Source organism: Tachysurus fulvidraco, chromosome 9 (assembly GCF_022655615.1).
Source record: "Tachysurus fulvidraco isolate hzauxx_2018 chromosome 9, HZAU_PFXX_2.0, whole genome shotgun sequence".
Classification (NCBI taxonomy): Eukaryota; Metazoa; Chordata; class Actinopteri; order Siluriformes; family Bagridae; genus Tachysurus; species Tachysurus fulvidraco.
The window spans coordinates 1,313,115-1,331,512 of record NC_062526.1 but is presented as its reverse complement, the minus strand read 5'-3'; the positions used below and the strand labels follow the sequence as shown (position 1 = coordinate 1,331,512).

The window sequence follows — 18,398 nt, the reverse complement described above, 5'->3', positions numbered from 1 at the left end:
TTAATCTTTTTATCTATTACTGTGTTTTTGTGCTTTTTTTGGAACCTCTTTAATCAGGTGAAGGTGGCAGCCAAAGTGTGTGCTGTGACAAAACTTATTATAATATTGATTCTGAGGAACCGATATTTCCATCAGAACAACGTGAACGTTCACCCGAGTGCTAGCTTAATAGAGCTAATCGATCTTACCGCCGTCTCTTTTGCCCGGTCTCCTATGAAGAGAGAAGAACATCATCTTGGTCATCATCATCATCATCATCATCACTGAAAGCATCTTTAAAACCTTTAGTAAGAAGCTTTAGTGGGCAGTGACCTTGCTGGACAAGCTGAACTAACTGAGATCTCTGTTGTGATCAATTCAGTTAATGGTCCTGTCAGGTGACACCTGTGCAGTGTCCTTTTCTGTCTGAAGTGCTAATGAACTCAGTGTGTGTGTGTGTGTGTGTGTGTTTGTGTGTAAAAGAACCCAGTTCTCACTTTAACCTGCTTTTAACAACCTTCAAGACACATTACTGTGAAATTACTCCCACTACCAAAGCGAGTACCTATAAATATAAAAATATTATACTAGTCATTGGAGCTAAAGTACAGCACCAGCTCGGTATCCGAGCGACCTTCATTAAAAGGCCCTGCAGACCTCATACAGAGCTCCGACAATAAGGACCATCCTCCTGAGGGTCGTGTCAGGGGCGCTTGATAAATATTTCTCCGCTAACAGACTCCCGATGTCATCTTTTGGCCTTTGTGTGGCAGGAGCGATCCATCAGAGTTTGCATGGGAGCGAGGTCAGGCCCTCAGCAGGGATATCACTGGCCTCCAACGGAGCTGTGGTTAAGAGTCACTGGATTGTCCGATGCTAAGTAAGCGTTTTACACGACAACAGCACCGTGGAGCTACAAACGGTGTGTATTAATGTAGGTTCCACTGCAAGTTTAACACCTACAGACCGTCCATAATAGAACAATTGAGAATTACAAACCTGGCAACCACAAAAAGGAACAGTTTTCCCTCCAATAATCACGTATCTAAAGTAGAAAATAGAGTAAAAGTAAATGCGGTGGTTTTATGGTAACCAACAAGCATCTGAGGGGAAATAATCTATCTGATAATCTTAAGATCGATTGTCACGTTTGACCTAAAAACCGAAACAATCTCCGTAATAAATAGCGCTAACTCTAATTTTCTAATTTTCTAATGTTAGCTCACGTGTTTTTTTTCTAAGTCAAATATAGATTTGAATTTTACGATAATGGACGCAACGATTTCCTTCGGCTGATCTGAAGTTTTTACAGGTTACAGTTTTTGCAAAATGTGTAAAAGATTAGCAGGTTTGCTATTAGCACGGTGATCTACGCTACGACACAGCGTAACGCTACGCCGCTACTGAACATCTACTCTGGATGATGAAAAGACAAGGACTAAAACATGTAACACATGTAAATCAAGTTATTATTTATTTCACAAAATAAGACATTCTGTTAAGCGTATAGCGCCACCATCTATACATAGGATTCTTAATCGTTTGGATTTATTTCACGCCGTTTCCCTTCGACCCTCGGGTAAACCCTCTCCAGCTTGCCGAATCGTTCACCATAGAAAATAGATCACATCTGTCTGTTTGTTTTATTTTTTTGAACTGTACATGTACAAAAAAAAAAACAGAAATAAAAAATGGCAAATTTCCAAGAACAAACCGGCTGTCGGGCGAGTCACGCTCGCCGAAGCGCTCGAGAAAACAAAAGGAGAAAAAAAAACAATCAAAGTGACTGAAAGATAAATGAGTGTTTGTTATAAAAATGTATTGTGGAAAGAGCGATATTGATCTCTGAAAATATTGTATTCCTGTACCAAAGTGACAACGAATGCATTTAGATGGTAAATGTTTCCCGAGTAAAAAGCCAAGCGCTCAAGAGAAAAATAAATATACTTTTTTTTTATTAATAAACTGAAATAAAACTTTGATCATCAAATAATATTAAAGTTATCAGTCAGTTCCATTATTCTCAGGTATCAAGCACACGTTTCATGGTTCTCTCTACAGATCTGACAGTGTTCATGTCTCAGGGTTCCTATGCTTTCCGCCGCCACGGTTTACATAGGCAACTCCATCAAAGGCTCCTTTTTGACTCAGAGACTCTTCTTCTTTTTTTTTTCCCCCGGATGGTCTTTGTCCTTGTCTTGACCGTTTGCTCGTTCTCATCAGCTGTGCGACCATCAAGGGTAACCGAGTGCCGATGCTGAGCCCAGTCTCTGGCTGTAGAGAGCGTAGGGTGAGTAGTATGGTGCCGTAGCAGGGAGAGAGTGCATAGGTAAGGAAGGTGCTCCTGGCAAATGGGGTTTGCTGTATGGATGGTAGCGAGCCAGACCAAGTCCAGGTGAACCTCGAAGTGAGAAGGAGCTCGGAAGAGCCCCGGGGCTGCTGGGAGGGGGCAAGTGTAGGTGGCAAGAAGCAGCTGAAGAAGAGGCAGAGGAAGGATAGGCAGACAAGAGCTTTCCGTCAACACCAGGAAGGGAGGTATGAGTGCGCAAGTGCACCAACAGTTCCTCTGAAGAGGCAAAGCGCTTGTCGCAGGGCCCACTGACGGAGACCCAGTTGCAGGCATGAGGAAGGGAGTCACTAGGAAGCATGAATCCATAGGTGTAGAGCGGGTGGGAGAGAGAGACGGAAGCACCGGATGTGGACAGAGACCCTGGATGGAGCGCGTGGAGGTGTGGAGAAGGATACATCAATGGGAATCCTGACTTGAGAGTAGAGGATGGGTCATGGACACAAGTATTGCAGTTGCTACCCCCTAAGTGGGGCGTGTTGGGGTAAGTGAGGCAATATGGGTCCCGACACAAGCCTTGCATAAAGGATGGAGGAGATGTGCCTGTTAAAGGACTGGAGCTTGGGTGTTTTGCGATCCCAGAACCCACTAAACCAGTCTTGGTATGGTCCAACCCAGAGACAAACTGTGATGGATACCCAGCATAGGCACCAACGATGGAGCCATGGTATCCCAGGGTGGAAGCAGGCAAGGGGAACACAGAGTGTCCTGGTTTAAAAGGTGAAATTGGGGCAACATGGCTGGAATTAGCTAAGGATGTCTGTGGTGGTTGGGAATCATTCTTGCTTTCTGGTCGAGGGCTACTAGAGGCACTACCACTGCTGGAGTTGACACTTGCACGTGCTTGGCTAGAGTTAGCTATCTGGGCATTGTCAAGTCTGCTGTTATCCAAGTCTTTTTTCCCGACACGATCGCTGCCACTGCTACTCTCCGTGCTTGAGTCAGAACTTGCGGTTTTGGAATCCACACTAAGGGGTTTCTGTGTGGACGGAGACTGTGTCTGACGATGTACATGTGCCTGACCTGGGGCATGCTGGGATGGTGAGCAGGTCCTTGGAGAAGAGTTATGAGGAGGGAACGATGGACATGTCGTTGTAGCTGAACTCCCACCAGAAGTCCTGAACCCGGATTTGTCGCCCGATCCGCTCAGCGCGACTCCATCCTTCCGGCATTCCGAGCTGTTTTTGGAATAAGGCTTGAAGCTGGACTTGTCCTCCAGGCCATGCTGTTGCTGTTGCTCTGCTGATTTAAGACCCGAACCGGTCGACCGGCCATCTTTGTCTCCCAAGTTGCCTGAGGAGAGCGAGCTTAACTTGGAGGACGACGGCGAATCCTGCTTGCCAATCTGGGAGCAGGTCTGAGCCAGAAGAGCCAGTGGACTCTTTTTAGCATCCAGCTGAAAGGAAGAAATCAAGAAAAAAATATGCTCAGGTTCAATTCATAAAAAATATTGATTTGAAAAAAAAAACAGAGGTTGGAAATGATCTCTAGCACTCGGGGGACATCCACAATACTTTAAAAGGGAAGGAGGGAGCTAGTGATTCTTCATAAAGCCTTCATTTATAGACCCCTCGTTAAAAACGATTTGCCAACGAGCTCAGAATGCCTGATGACATAGCGTAGGTTTCTGGAGCTTACGGTATGTCCAAACTGTGCTGTTTTTCACGGGTCATATATATTTCTAAAAAAAATAAAACTTCTTTAAACACGAATAGGTCAAGTGTTTTAACACAGATGGCACAGTCTTCTGGTGTCTAGTTTGAGATCCGACGCGTTTCACAGCTGCCTTTTTATAACTCGGTCTGTTTTTAAACAATAATCACAGTGTTAGAATTGTGAAATATTTACTCCTGTGGTTTTACTCACCGCCCGGCCCTGACACGCCACCTGTTCACAAACCTCTCTGTTCAACGAGTTTATATCCTAGTATTGATCTTATGTAAATATAGCATGACATTTAGTTTTATGACCATGTTTACTAGATCAAAGGAAAGTGCAATGTTTGGTGAATTCTATATCGACTAGATAAATACTAATGCTAACAAAAGTGATGTGTAACTTCTGTAAACGATGATCGTGTGTTTGTAAAACGCTCTGGGGAAATAACAGGAGGGAAATAATGGGAAAACTCACACAAAGAACTGTTTTGTGTGGTTTTAGTTTTTTTTAATCCTTTTTATTTCCTTTTTTAAAATCTATATTTATTCTTTAAAAATATGTAGTTTTTAATGCTGTACTTGTTTTTTCTTACTTTCTTTTTTTTTTGCATTTTTGAATGCGTACAATGTAAACATTTTAGTTCTAAAATTCAAATCCTTCTACACATAAAATCCGAAAATCACGTTTCAAAATTTATTATTATTATTATTACAACTATTATTATTATTATTATTATTATTATTATTATTATTATTACTATTATTATTATTAAGAATTTTTTTTCTGAAATCTTGAGTTCTCTCCCAAAGACAGTAAATAAATATTGTTAATTAGAATTTAACAGTAGATGATGGTACGAGGTGCGAGTGCATTTTTTTAATGTAAATACGCAATAAAGTAGAATATTTATCGTGTAAAAATAGTTTCATTTTCTTTAGATCTAAGTGAATAGTGAAATAAATGATTAAACCAGGTACAAGTACAATTATAAACGAAATTTTTATTATTATTATTATTATTAATGATGATGAATATTATTAGTAGTAGTAGGATGATGATGATTATTATTGTTGTTGTTGTTGTTGTTATTTTTTTTTATTATTATTATTATTAGTAGTAGTAGTAGTGGTACTAGTAGTGGTAGTAGTAGTAGTAGTAGTATGATGATGATGATGATGATGATTATACCTCGATAGGGAGCGGCGCGGAGCTGAGCGGCTGCAGGTAGTCCGCGTGGAGCATGTGAGCCGCGCGTGCGCTCAGCATTTGGAGAATCCGTACGGGAAGCCGCTTCGCGTGACGCACCGGATCCTCGAGGGGCAGCGATGCGAACGCGAGCCTTGAAGCTCGATCCTGTGCTCTCGATTCGCCGCTCTGACCGACAGCGAGGTTGCGGTCGGTGTACGAGGTGCTGGCGGGGCGGCTGCTCTCCGGTGTGGGGGGTCTCGGTGTCCGCGCGTCTCCAGGCGGCACGTCGCTCATGTGGCGCGAGCGCGTCGTCCGTTTCTCATTTGCAGCGCGCGAGTATCCGCATGGCACCGACTTCCAAAGAGACGTGAAAATATCCAAACTGGGATGTGGGGAGAAAAAAAATCCGAATAAACAGCAAAACGCGTCTCTCTGGAAACGATACACTCCAAAAAAAATACCCCACTTGTAAACTTCTAAAAATCACCCAAAAAAAAAAGACTTTGGAGATCCTTCAAACTGAGGAGACAATCCCGGTGTACGTCCGGTGCTCTGCTCGGTGCTGTGCTCGGTCCGGTGCTCGGTCCGGTGCTCGTCTCCGTCCGCGCTCACGATGTCCTCACTTCTGTGTCTGCGTGTCGCGCGCGCGCTGCTCTCACCGAGCTCTCAAGCGGTGCTTCAAAGCTACAAGTCGCCGACCAATCACAGACAGAGAAGGAGGTGACTGTGTGAAAGAGGGCGGAACAACATCGCCCACGCCCCTCCTACTCTCCAGGATGACTGACAGCATGGCTGTGCTAGAGGAGGTGGCATGTGGGTGGATTAGAATGACCCAAATACTCCACAGAAATGGAGCTAAACCTATAAAAGCAGCAGTGCTGTGTGCCAATAAATATGACCAGATCGTCAGATTGTAGATCAACATTGTTGTGAAATAAATGACAAACAGGTTCAGTATCAATAATATAACACTACAATTCCATTTAGCATCATTTTCACCTCCACATTAATTAAAACATCAACATCGAGGCACAACCGAGTGAAAACGAGATGTCCGAATATTACAAGATGAGAGCAGAGGAAACGCTCATCGCGTAAAACATCCCATTTTTACACAAAGTTTCAAACACCTTTAACATTTTAAATATCGTTTGGAGTCGTTTCCGTCGTTTATTGAAGAGATTTGCTTTCAAACAATTAGAAATAAAAATTAGTGAATATTTTTTAAAAAGTCTTGTTCGTTCAACCGAAAATTATTTCCCAAAAATTCGCCTGATCAGAAATGAGACATCAGACTTCTTTTAAAACACTTTGACCCCCAAATTAGAAAGATAAATGTAAAGTTCAGCTCAGTCTATTACGGGTGACACAGAGCTAAAGCTAGTTTTTTGCCCCAAATAAAATGAAAAACAGTTTTTAAAAAAGTAAATCAAAAATGTGAAAAAACGTACTGTTAAAAAAAAAAAACAATAACAACGTAACATGTCTCACGGTCGCAGGAGTCGCTATTCGTGTTTTTATTATTTGGACACGATTTCTTTCCCTTTTCCGGTTCATATCATCACCGATTTCTGTTTTTTCGAACACAAGCTTCTCGTTTTCATGTTTCTAATGACACGGAATGATTTATCCAACACACAACAACTGCTTGTGTCAAAATGGTGTCGGTTTCCAAAGCTGGAATGTTAATAACTTTATTCCATTACCGCAGGCTGCTTTGCTAACGGAGTAATTTAGCTAACTTAATTATGCAATGAATTGGCTTCATTACTTAAAAGCGAAGGCTGGCAGAGCGGCTGTTAGAGCAGGCAGGCCTGTAATAGTTTAGCGTCTGAATGCCTTTGAAGCTCAGGAGTAATTTATGGCCTATAATTGTTCGCGAGTTGAAACCGCCTGCATTATTTCATCCTTTGTGTGCGCTGGATACACAAAGGCGAGGCTTGTTTTACAGGACACTCTTTGACTCATTTTTTTTTTTTTACCAGACTGGAAGAATAATCCAGGCTAAGAATAGTCAATGTTCCTACAAACAAAACGACTGCTCACACCACGCCCTATTACTTAAAGAAGTCAGAAGTGAAATCCCATAATGCATTGTGTTATTGTAAAGCTACCCTCGTATTACACAGATCATGTGCGACCACTCGACGTATAACCGACAGACATATATTAAAGACGGGGTCTCCGATTTTTGAGAAATGCTTCAGAAAACTGAGTCGGGCCGAATAATAAACAGAAATCAAAACAAAAATCTAAACAAACGTGTAGCCAATGAGCAGAAAGGGGCGGGGCTTGTCGATATGGGCGGAGAGAGCGTTCAGTGTGCATGTGTGACGTTAGCAGAAAGCGGTTTTAACATCGACATGGAGGATAAAAACAAAGAAAGGAAGAGAAGAAAGACTTACGATAAGGCAAGAAGTAGGACGTGTTAATATAGGATCAGCTTTCCAGCGCTGGAGAGAACTGAAGGAGCAGGAAGTTGGCCACATATTCACAGGTTGGAGATTCCCGAGTCAATAACTCCTGAGCTAAACGCTGTTACTACACAAATAACACCTCTTTTCTATCGTAGTAATGTAGAGAGGCAGCTACAACCGCGTTTTGTGTAGTAACAGCGTTTAGCTCAGGAGTTATCGACTCGGGAAACTCCGGCCTGTGAATATGTGGCCGACTTTACTTAAGACGCCGAGGCGCTTTTTTCCTTCTCGATAGGTGAGTAACGTTGGTTTTGCTTTGTTACACAGAACTAATATATGCCTTTGTCCTTTACATCATTATGCTTGTGTGGCATTTTTGCTTGTTTGTTTATCTACAATCGTATTGTTCTTCCCTTCAGCTATGATAAAGACACGTTTCTTTCTGTTAGTCGCCTGGGTTACGTATGTATGTGTGGGCGGAGCTATCGATACAGGGGTGGGACCCATTTGGGTTAGGGGTGTGTTTGTTTTGGTGATTTCAAATGTCGACATCGGCTTTCAAAAATCGGACCCATCATTTCTATAATAATATTTTACGCATATTGTAAAAAGCTGTGCTGTCAAATATTTTGAATTACGGTGGATTTGTCTGCTAGACGACGTTTCTGTAACGTTTATGGAAGGAGTCTCCGGTGTCAGTGCTTTGTAACTTTTTGTTTTCTTAAAGGATTTTACGCTCTGCGGTTTCTCGGTAACATGACAGGCTGGTATTAAGAAAATAGTCGTAGGTTAGCCTTAAGTGTTGGTACAAGACATGAAAGGGAGTTTAAACTGAGCCTATATGAGTAATTTTGCAAAACAAATACCTTTAAAACCAAGAACAACGCTGTCCATCATTTTAATTTGTTAGTTAAATATGAACAGTATGCACATGTATGTTTGCTAATCCTCACCCACCACATGTACATGTAAATTAGTGCCTAACAACAAACGCTAACAAATATAAACACAAACACACACAACCAGGACACAGGTTTAAGGGAGCAAGCTAAAAGAAATACAGGATAGCTAGCGAAATGTCTTTATAAAGGAACACAAGAAAGAGCAATGTTTAATTTGATCTCTTTGGAAAATTAACAACAAATGATAACATTAGCTAAGCTAGTGCTAAGCAGGCTAGTTCACTACGTACTCACCATCCCGTAAGGATGTATTTGTTATACAGTGAAAAATAAGATGCTAAATCCTAAAATCTTTAAATGTTAAATAATTAATGTTGAAGATGATGAATAAATGTAGATGTGTTGTTTGAAGCCAGCTAAAAAGTTTTTTGTTTTGTTTTTTAAATAAAAATATTCTTAAATGTTGAACTTAAGTTAAGACAAATATTAAAAAATGACATTTTTACTATGATAAAATCTATGATTCTGTTCCAGATAAATATTTACTTGTAGCAGTAATTTTAGCTAACTTTGACTAATATAACGAATGTACGGAGTGTAGCAGACGTACTGTAGACTTGGGCATTTGTCCTTCAGTGTTATTCATTTTATTTAGCCATTATATAAATCTTTTGAAGTCGTCCTTCAGAATCTGGTCACAATTTAAAGTCTTCTATACTTCAGAAAATTGTACATAATGTTTCTTGATCCACTAAAACAAATTAAACCTTTAAACTTGTTTCACTTCGGTATTTTTTTAAGCGGATCGTACGTTTATCCGTAGCTTTCTAGAAGATTTTTCTTTTGTTATTCGATTTGTTTTTGTTATCTGAGGTGATAAACTGAAACCTGTAGCCAGCTGTGCTCTTTTTTCCTCCCAGCCCGGATTTGCCTTCTCACGTGGCTTTGCATGCGTTTTGCATTGTCAGACCTGTAGCCGTGAAAAGCGCACGAGCGCCCCGATTTGCATACGGAGAACGAAACAGGATATTGACCATAAATGTGAGCAACAGCAAATGTTTTTTTAGCTATTTTATTTTTTTTTCTAAATAAAATTGGTATTCAAATCACGAGAGAAACCGGGAACCGAGTGTAGCTACGCCGCCAAAGTGCGGAGGTGGAAAAAAGAAACAAAATCAAATTAGGATGTAAATAATAGACAAAAAGTTAATTTTAGATTTGCACATTGACACATAGACTTTAACAGATCTAAAATATTCAAAATAGTTTCTAACCTATATTCCAGAGTAGCTATGTGTGTGCTTTAAACATCCTACTTTCGAATGTTGATTAAATCAAGTATCTGATGCACCTATTATTTTTCTAGAAAGCTAAACGTTATTAGCTAATCATCGACGTGATCGTATGTCAACGCTAGGCTTTATTTTTACTTCCTTAGCTCTTCCTTAGTGTTTCATACATTTTAGCTCTTCGTTATTGTTCAACATCAACGTTTTACTGCTTCATACTGCTACATTTAGCACTATGCTAACATTAGCACTGACGTATTACTTTATCTTTCCCCCAGGAGGTCGTTGATGTTTCATGGTAGATATCTATGTCTGCTAGCCAGAACAATGACATTGATAACTAGTGTAGGCTAACTGTAGTCATCTGGTCATATTGCAGAGTAGAATGTGAGATAATTGATATAAAAATAAAAAAAAAGGTGTCAGAAAACCTTCTTAGCCTTTCTTTTCACTAGTTTTCTTGTAAAAGTAAACTCTTGTAAAAGCATCCTCAGAGGAGAAAACATTTGCATCTATGTAAAGAAAGGCTTAACAAATCAACGAAGGACGGACAGCATCGCCGCAGTCCTTCACTTGGCATTGACTCACCTGGAAAATAGCATGTAGATGCTACTGGTGGTGTGTTGGTCAGAAAGTCCACAGTCTCTGCATTCAGCTGCTGTCATTCCCTCTAAACTGAACTTCAAACTCTCAAACTTGGTATCAACAACTAGACTGTGAACTTTATGACCAATGGATCACAGTGTTTAGACTTGACAGCAGCACCTCCTCCACCACCATCTTTAATACCCTTCACCTTCTTCACCTCAGGGTGCGTACCTGCGTACCTCCAACTCTATAATCAAGTTAGCACATTGCACGTGAGAGATTCAGGATCTGCTATCTTTAACACCCAGAAACCCAAAGAACTGTTTGTGGACTGTGGGAAGTCATTGAGGAGCCACAGACACACCCCTGCCTTCATGAATAACTGAGTAATACCATGTCTCCAGCTTCTGGATTTCCAGGTGTTTCCTGAAACCTCAAAACCTCCTCTGACCTCAAGAAGTCTGAATAGCACCTGTCTTCTCTGAGAAGACTGAAGAAAGCTAGCCTTGCTCCTCAGATCATGGTGAATGTCTACCGCTGTAACACTGTATTCTATCTATTAGACCAGAATTATTATTTATTTCATTTTTAACTAGTTCACACTCTCACTCACACACACACACACACACTACGGACAATTTTCCAGAGATGCCAATCAACCTACCATGCATGTCTTTGGACCGGGGGAGGAAACCGGAGTACCCGGAAGAAACCCCCGAGGCACGGGGAGAACATGCAAACTCCACACACACAAGGTGGAGGTGGGAATCGAACCCCGACCCTGGAGGTGTGAGATAAACGTGCTAACCGCTAAGCCACCGTGACCCCCTCTCATTTATCATACAGTATTTGATTATTTGCATACTGTTTGATGCTAATTGATAATTTTTTACTGTGGCAATGACAGTTGTACCTAAACAAGCCTAGCCAAACCTAACCTAGAGAATCCTAACCTAGCCTAGGCTAACCTATCTTATTTAAATAAGCTAGCTTTACTCATCTTACTATTGATACTTATCTTCGCTAGTTCTCAATGTGATTGTTAGCATGCTAGCTAAACATGTTCAGCTACTTCATAGTAGCTGAGAAAGTTGTCAAGCTAGTGGTTGTCAAGCTAGTGATAAACTATCAACAATTATTAAGCAATTTCCCTGAGAAATAAATAATGTACTCTATCTATCTATCTATCTATCTATCTATCTATCTATCTATCTATCTATCTATCTATCTATCTATCTATCTATCTATCTTTAAGAAAACAGATGTGAATGTTGACATTATACAGAAGTCCAGATAACTGCAATGCTTTCAAGAAACACCGTCTTTGATTTACTGAGACGTGATTGTTGGTGTCGTTGAGGTCACATGACTCGTCACACGTCTCCTCGGCTTCCCGCAGGACAGGAATTCGAGAGATCGCAGCAGCACAACGTTCGCTGCTGAACCCGGTGTGTAAAAACATGTAGGACCCGAGATCTTTAGAGCCGCTCTGATGCTAAAAAACAAAGCACACCTGCAGACACGGATGAAAGCACATGCCTGCTCGACTCGCCGTAATAAAAATGACAATAAGACAGAAAGCTTAAACTGTTGACCCAGGTAGAGGCGGAGCCTCGAGAGCTAGCCTGGATTTTTTTTTCCTTCTGTATCCCAGATAAAGTTATGCTAGCCGAAGGTTTGAACTTGTCAACATCCTGTCGTTTTTAAAGGCAACAAAAAGCACACACAAACACACACACACACACACACACACATACGTTGACACACCCTGAAACACTCTGCCTGACAGGCTGATAGATGATCAAAGGCAGGTGATGTGTCACAGGTATTATTATAGTGTGTCTTTCAGGACAATTGATGACCCCCAGCGTGATGAATCCACCACACTCATCTGTTCCACATCTCAAACTGTCATGTTGCGGTTGATGACGTGGCGAAGAGGGTAATAAACTGTATATTTTGTTTCTGGCTTTACCTGTTTGAGGTCGCTACAGCGGATCGTCTGGTCCACATATTTTTGATTTACTGCCGGTTTTACAATAGATGCCCTTCGTGATGAGACCCTCACACTTTATCCGGGCTTTGGAGCAGCACTGAGAGTTAACTGCCCAGCAGCTGGGTTACTTCCCTGGCTGGTAATCGAACCCGGGCCCCGGTGACGAAAGTGCAGGGATCCTGCCGCTGGACCACCAGAAGGCTTCGTCCCATTTTGAAAATAAATGACATAAATTACGCGCATAAATGAGAACGCAGGAGATTTAGTGACGCCGAAGGTCTGATCGGCAGCTCGTCCGGAAGACGGCAAAGTAACAAGACCTTTAAACAGAAATGTAACATGCTAACGGACAGAAACAAATCTCTTTATCGGCCATGAAGAACATTAGTTTACATGATCTGTATTTCTTCATGGCACCGGTGGAAGATGTAAATTACGCATGGGAGATTATGTGTAGAGAATCTTCTTTGTGTACACAACACTACACAACATCATGACACGGTCTGTCTGAGAATCCCAGTGCAGTGTGACGTGTAAAACATCGTGTGAGGACATCGAAGTGCTGCATGTGAAACCAGCGCCAGACAGTTTTATGTAACTAAGAAGAGAAAAGGTCTGATTCCGCATCACTTAACACCACCGCCGTTCGGCTTGTCGTTATTAACGCCAAGCATCAATCTTCACACAACAGCTTCGATGTTGAAAGTGGAAAGTGATGTGATCATTGCTGGGATTCGCCTGTCAGACCGCCCTTTACCTTCTCCTCAGACCCCAGGGTGAATTTTCACATCGACTCGCAAGCGCTAAAGAAACCAAAAGTCACCATGAGTCATGTGATGTTTTTTTTTTTGTGTTGTTTTGTTTTCTACAGAATACTTATAGGTCTGAGTGCTAGAGCTGCTTCTAAAAATAATAATTTTATTAAATAGTGTTTTGAAAAAAAATTACATTTTTCATTTTCACACCTTTATAATTTTTCAGTCTGGATTTTTATTTTTTGCCTGTATGCTAACAATTGTAGGTTGGTAGAAAATATTTCCCAATCCACTGTCTGTCAGGTTTTTCCAGAAAGTTCTAGCAGCGTTTTTTTTTTTTTAACTTATTCAAAAACTCCAAAGAATTAAAACAACTATTAGTTCAAACTGAATTATGTGATTTGTTGCTTTTCAGGGCTCTCAGGTTTCGAAGACAGGCAAGTGTGACGTCTCCAACACCCCAAAATATAATAATAATAATAATAATAATAATAATAATAATAATAATAATAATAATAATAATAATAATAATAATGGGGAAGTTCTTATGTTTGGTAATGATCACTGACTGCAGTTTAACCAAATACAAAGTATTTGTTTAATTTCCATTTATTAATTCGTGTGTGTGTGTTTGAGAGAGAGAGAGAGAGAGAGAGAGAGAGAGAGAGAGAGAGAGATACACAAAGAGAGAGAGAGAGAGAGAGAGAGAGAGAGAGAGAGAGAGAGAGAGAGAGAGATTATGACTGGTGGTGTTTATTGTAAGTGTTTGTTCCCTTTTTGGACCCCTTTATCATGTGTAATGTTGCTCCCATATAAAACAGTTCAGCACAAGCCCAGACATGTTTAGGGACATGATTGAGGACAATGTCCCGTCCAGAGACATGATAGAGGACGATGTCCCGTCCAGAGACGAGCTGTTTCCTGTTGAGGTTTTGTTCAAACCGACCATCGAAAATTCCCTCTCTAATGAATATGTGTTTTCATTGGTTGTTGCGTTAAATCTTACCCAGATACAACAGTGCTATTTTCTGATTGGCTGTTGTGTAGCCTCTTTATTTTGATTGGCTGATAAGTGTCAGGCTCGACTAAGAACTCCAGAGGAGACGCGCTCGATTCCTGCCCGTTTCCATAGAGACAGCGGTGCGGACTGTCACTCTCACTGCGTCACACCTGACAGCCCTGGATTTTTAATGCAATGTTAGAAACTTTATATTAGAGCGGATAACATTTTTTAGTTCGGAAGAAAGTCGTATGTATGTTAGCAGAAATTGTCTTTGTTTTTTTTTAAATTGAAACAATTTTTTGGAATCTGAAGAATGCTTTTATGCTAATTGTTTGGTGCAACTGTTCCCAATTAAAGCATTCATTTTTTTAAATGTAACTTTTAGAACATTCCCTTTTTTTTGGTCAATCATGTTTACAAAGTCACATTACACGTCGCAGACTTTTTTCCACAGGGTGATGTTCTGCTAATCTGTTAGCTAGCTAACTAGCTTTTTATTTACGTAGAGCTTGCTTGCTATTAAAGAAAAACGTTTTTGCTGCAACATTTTTTTAAGTAGGAAACATAACGCTAACATTAACGCTAACGTTAACGCATTAACATTACCATATTAATGCTAACATTTTAATGATGTCGGTTTCAACTCATTTTAAAGTTTAAACGTTTGAACCGATATCAGATGCTGAATTTAAAAGGACGTAACGTTAACCTTTCCGATACCGTCCGCCGTTAGCTAGTTAGCTAGCTATTTACTAATCTAGCTTGCAAAATAGCTAGCACGATAAACGCTGAGGTAAAAATGAGAGAGTGACAAAGATGGAGGAGGTGAGGAGGAGAGACGGGATTAAGGTAGGCGATTTAAAAGAAGCTGAGATGAAGAATAAGGAAGAAGGAAGAACAGATGGAGGAGGAGGAATAGAAAATAACTGTAAAGAAAAAAAACAGAGAATGAGAGAAGAATGAAGGGAGGGCTGAAAGAACAGAGGAACAGAGGAACAGAAGAACAGCTCCTTTCATCTCTGGCCTTGAAGTAGGATCCTAACAGCTGCTCTGGCCTGCACATGACTGATGGCCACTTCCTGTCACAAATATTTAAAGAGCGAGAAAGAGAGAGAGAGAGAGAGAGAGAGAGAGAGAGAGAGAGAGAGAGAGAGAGAGAGAGATGGGTTTCTTTAATGCCAGAAGTGTTTTGCTAATTCGAGGTGGTATCACAGCACACGGTGCTTTAACAATACAGGAACCAAACAAAAGGCTGAAAGGAAGAACACCTACACATCCGGAGACAAGAGCTCTGATCCTGACAGTCACAATAAACACCACAGCTCACAGCAGGAGTGCACTTACCCCCGGGGCAGATGGGGAAGGGAGGGGGGTGGAATTGTGGAGCATTTGACTGGGACTGCGGTAGCTAAAGAGTAGCTAAAGACTGTAAGTAACTAAAGAAAAATGCTAAAAAATCGAATAATGACTAAATAAAAAAACAAAGTTTCTCTAGAAGCTGTTTGTTCCTGAACTGCTGATTCTGTCCATAAAACACCTAGAAATGTCCGAATAACTATGAGAATGTCAGCTGAATTTTCTTCGGCTAACTGACGACGTTACGGACGCTCGTGTAACTTTTTTCCCCTAACTATATATAGACCTAAAGCAGCTGGAAGAACAGGAAGTTCATAAGAAAAAATTTTCTGCTGAAACTGAAGACTCCTTCGTTAGATGTGAAATAAACAACAATCTGTTTATGTGGGGTGTGTCGTATGTACGAGTCCCAGTGAGCGAGCGGTCGCTATAGAAACCGTAACGTATCAGAAGAGTAATCAGGAATGAGGTGGTTTCTTTATCCTGCTATATTTTAGCTATAAAGCGCTTCCTACGATCGGCGACGCTCCGGTGCTCCATCTGCTATCTCCTCGTGTTCTTGTTCTATGTCCTAATGCGTGTGTTATTCGCGTGACCGTGCTTGGCCGAGCTCCGGCCGTAACGCGACGGCGCCGTGGGACGGGAGCCGAACTGCCGCTCGTGATTTAGGCGCAGAGAAAGAGATTAAAGAAGAGAGACAGAGCGAGGGAATCGTAAGGAGATCTGAGCTGGAGAGGCAGCATGCAAATCACTCCCATTTAATTAGGTGCGTCTGAAGGATGAGGTGCGTTTGGCGTGAAGCGTCCAGAGGCCGCAGGCGGGGCCGTGTCGTCTCCAGGAACACCACCGGTTTGAAGGAAGAGAAAGAAAGGTGACAGGTTTACGGAGTGTGAGTGACGTGCGAAAGCAGGCCTGAGGGATGAGGAAAAACAGAACTCACAAGAAAAATCTCCCAGAGAAACTCGGATATAATCATGAAGAGTGGAACGACTTCACGGATCAGGAGACAGCATGTGTGTGTGTGTGTGTGTGTGTGTGTGTGTGTGTGTGTGTTTGAAGGAGTCGTGTTATAGCAAAACCAGCTGTAATAAAACGCTATGGAAACGAACAGACAGGAAAAACAGACACGTCAGATTTAGCTACATGACAGACGATTAGCGTGATAAAGTGATGCTGCGTTTACAGAAAGATTCCAGACCAACAGCCAACATAACGCGCACTACAGCTGGATATTTCCTGACAGCTAGGCGCTAGTTCAACTGACTCGCTAGTTCAATTCAATTCAAACGTATTTATTTAGCGCTTTTAACAATTGACGGCTTTAAAGAACATAAACATAGAACAAAAGGTTCATATAAAGAATAATATAAAGATTAAAATAATACAAAAAAAATCAAGATTAATGTTAAATATATTTAAATGTGTTTGTATTTATCCCCAATGAGCGAGTCTGAGGTGACTCAGGTGACTGTGGGGAGGAAAAACTCGCTTATGTCCCTTTACCACCGAGGCAGTTCGAGTGCAGGTTCGGAGCCTAATTTAGAACCAGTTCTTTCTGTTTCGACCGCCAAAGCACCGGCTCCGAACCAGGAAAAGTGGTTCTTAAGTAGCACCAAAACGTCGCTGGTCTAGACTTAAGAACCGCTTGTGTCAGGAGCTGGGGGCGGGGCTAATGTTAGCGCATTTGAAAATGTACCTTAAGTATACTAATGTTTAATACACTTTTACTTTACCGCGATATGATACATTATCAGCACACATGATAGTAGGTAGCTACATGCTAAGGCTAAATTTTTCTGTGTTAACGATAAAATAACGTTATGTACTTTATCGATTACAACCTCCGTTTATACAGATTACACGGAGCCGCACGTACACGTTTTATTCGCCGCGTTTGGATGCCGATGTAGGTTCACAAAGCCATGAGCATTAACAGTAAAGTAACATCCGCCATTGTTGTTGTGTTTGTGTTTGTCGCTGCTGCGCTAACGTCTCTGTGTAACGTGAGACGTATACAGTGACGTCACACTCGGCGCCGTGATGCTCTCTAACTGATGGAAAGGCAAACCGGTTCTTAGAAGGTTCACCAGTGGAACCGACTTTGAACCAGCACCAGCGCTAGCTCTGAACCAGCACCCGGTTCTTTCTGTTGGAAAAGAGGCATTAGATGGTAAAGGAAGGAACCTTGAGAGGAACCAGACTCAAAGGGGAACCTCATCCTCATCTGGGTGACACTGGGGGTGTGATTATATATATATAGCCTGATAAATGTTGTATTGAGGTAAAAGACCACATGGAGTTCACGTCTCCTCTTTAGTATCGCAGAGTCTGACTGGAGCTGGAACATCTCTAGATGCCTCAGGAACCTCACAGAGTCAGCCTCGTCTCAGTGGAGGTCCACAATCTTCTTGGCACGTAAGATTTAGCGGTTGATGCTACATATGATTAGCATTTCTCTGTCACACACCTGAGGGAAACCTTGATGTTATCAGCGATTCTGTCACATTAAATATGAAAGCTGTCAGTTTCCCCGTGTGCAGGTTGTTCGATGGTGAGAGCAGATAAGCCTCCTGTTTGTCATCTGTAAATTACTTTCCTGTCAGTTTGGAAACTTTTCTACTGACTCAAAAAAACAACAAAAGAGATCAAATAACAATTAATGATGTTAACATGAAGACTTTTTACTTCCTGGATGGGAGAAAATCACACGAACGAAACGGAGGATGAAATCAAATCTGAGTGAAAACAAATCTGGATGGTGTGTGTGTGTGTGTGTGTGTGTGTGTGTGTGTGTGTGTGTGTGTGTGTGTGTGTGTGTGTGTGTGTGTGTGTGTGTGTGAGAGAGAGAGATTGTGTGTGTGTGTGTGTGTGTGTGTGTGTGTGTGTGTGTGTGTGTGTGTGTGTGTGTGTGTGTGTGTG

General features: G+C 41.4%; 1 protein-coding gene across 1 annotated transcript; it reads right to left on the bottom strand.

Moving 5' to 3' along the window:
* Positions 1–1,436: 1,436 nt before the first annotated feature.
* Positions 1,437–5,836, bottom strand: znf703 (zinc finger protein 703). The gene is made up of 2 exons (XM_027169436.2): positions 5,174–5,836; positions 1,437–3,722 (listed from the first exon to the last, which is right to left on the bottom strand). The coding sequence occupies exons 1-2, from the start codon at positions 5,465–5,467 to the stop codon at positions 2,214–2,216; spliced, it is 1,803 nt and encodes a 600-aa protein (XP_027025237.2). The 5' UTR covers positions 5,468–5,836; the 3' UTR covers positions 1,437–2,213.
* Positions 5,837–18,398: the final 12,562 nt, after the last annotated feature.

Bases quoted from the DNA above. Each gene is read 5' to 3' on its own strand.
- znf703 (XM_027169436.2), bottom strand. From the start codon at position 5,467: ATGAGCGACGTGCCGCCTGGAGACGCGCGGACACCGAGACCCCCCACA. The intron at 3,723-5,173 runs GTATAATCATCA...TCTTCCTTTCAG, and splicing joins CCGCGCCGCTCCCTATCGAG to CTGGATGCTAAAAAGAGTCC.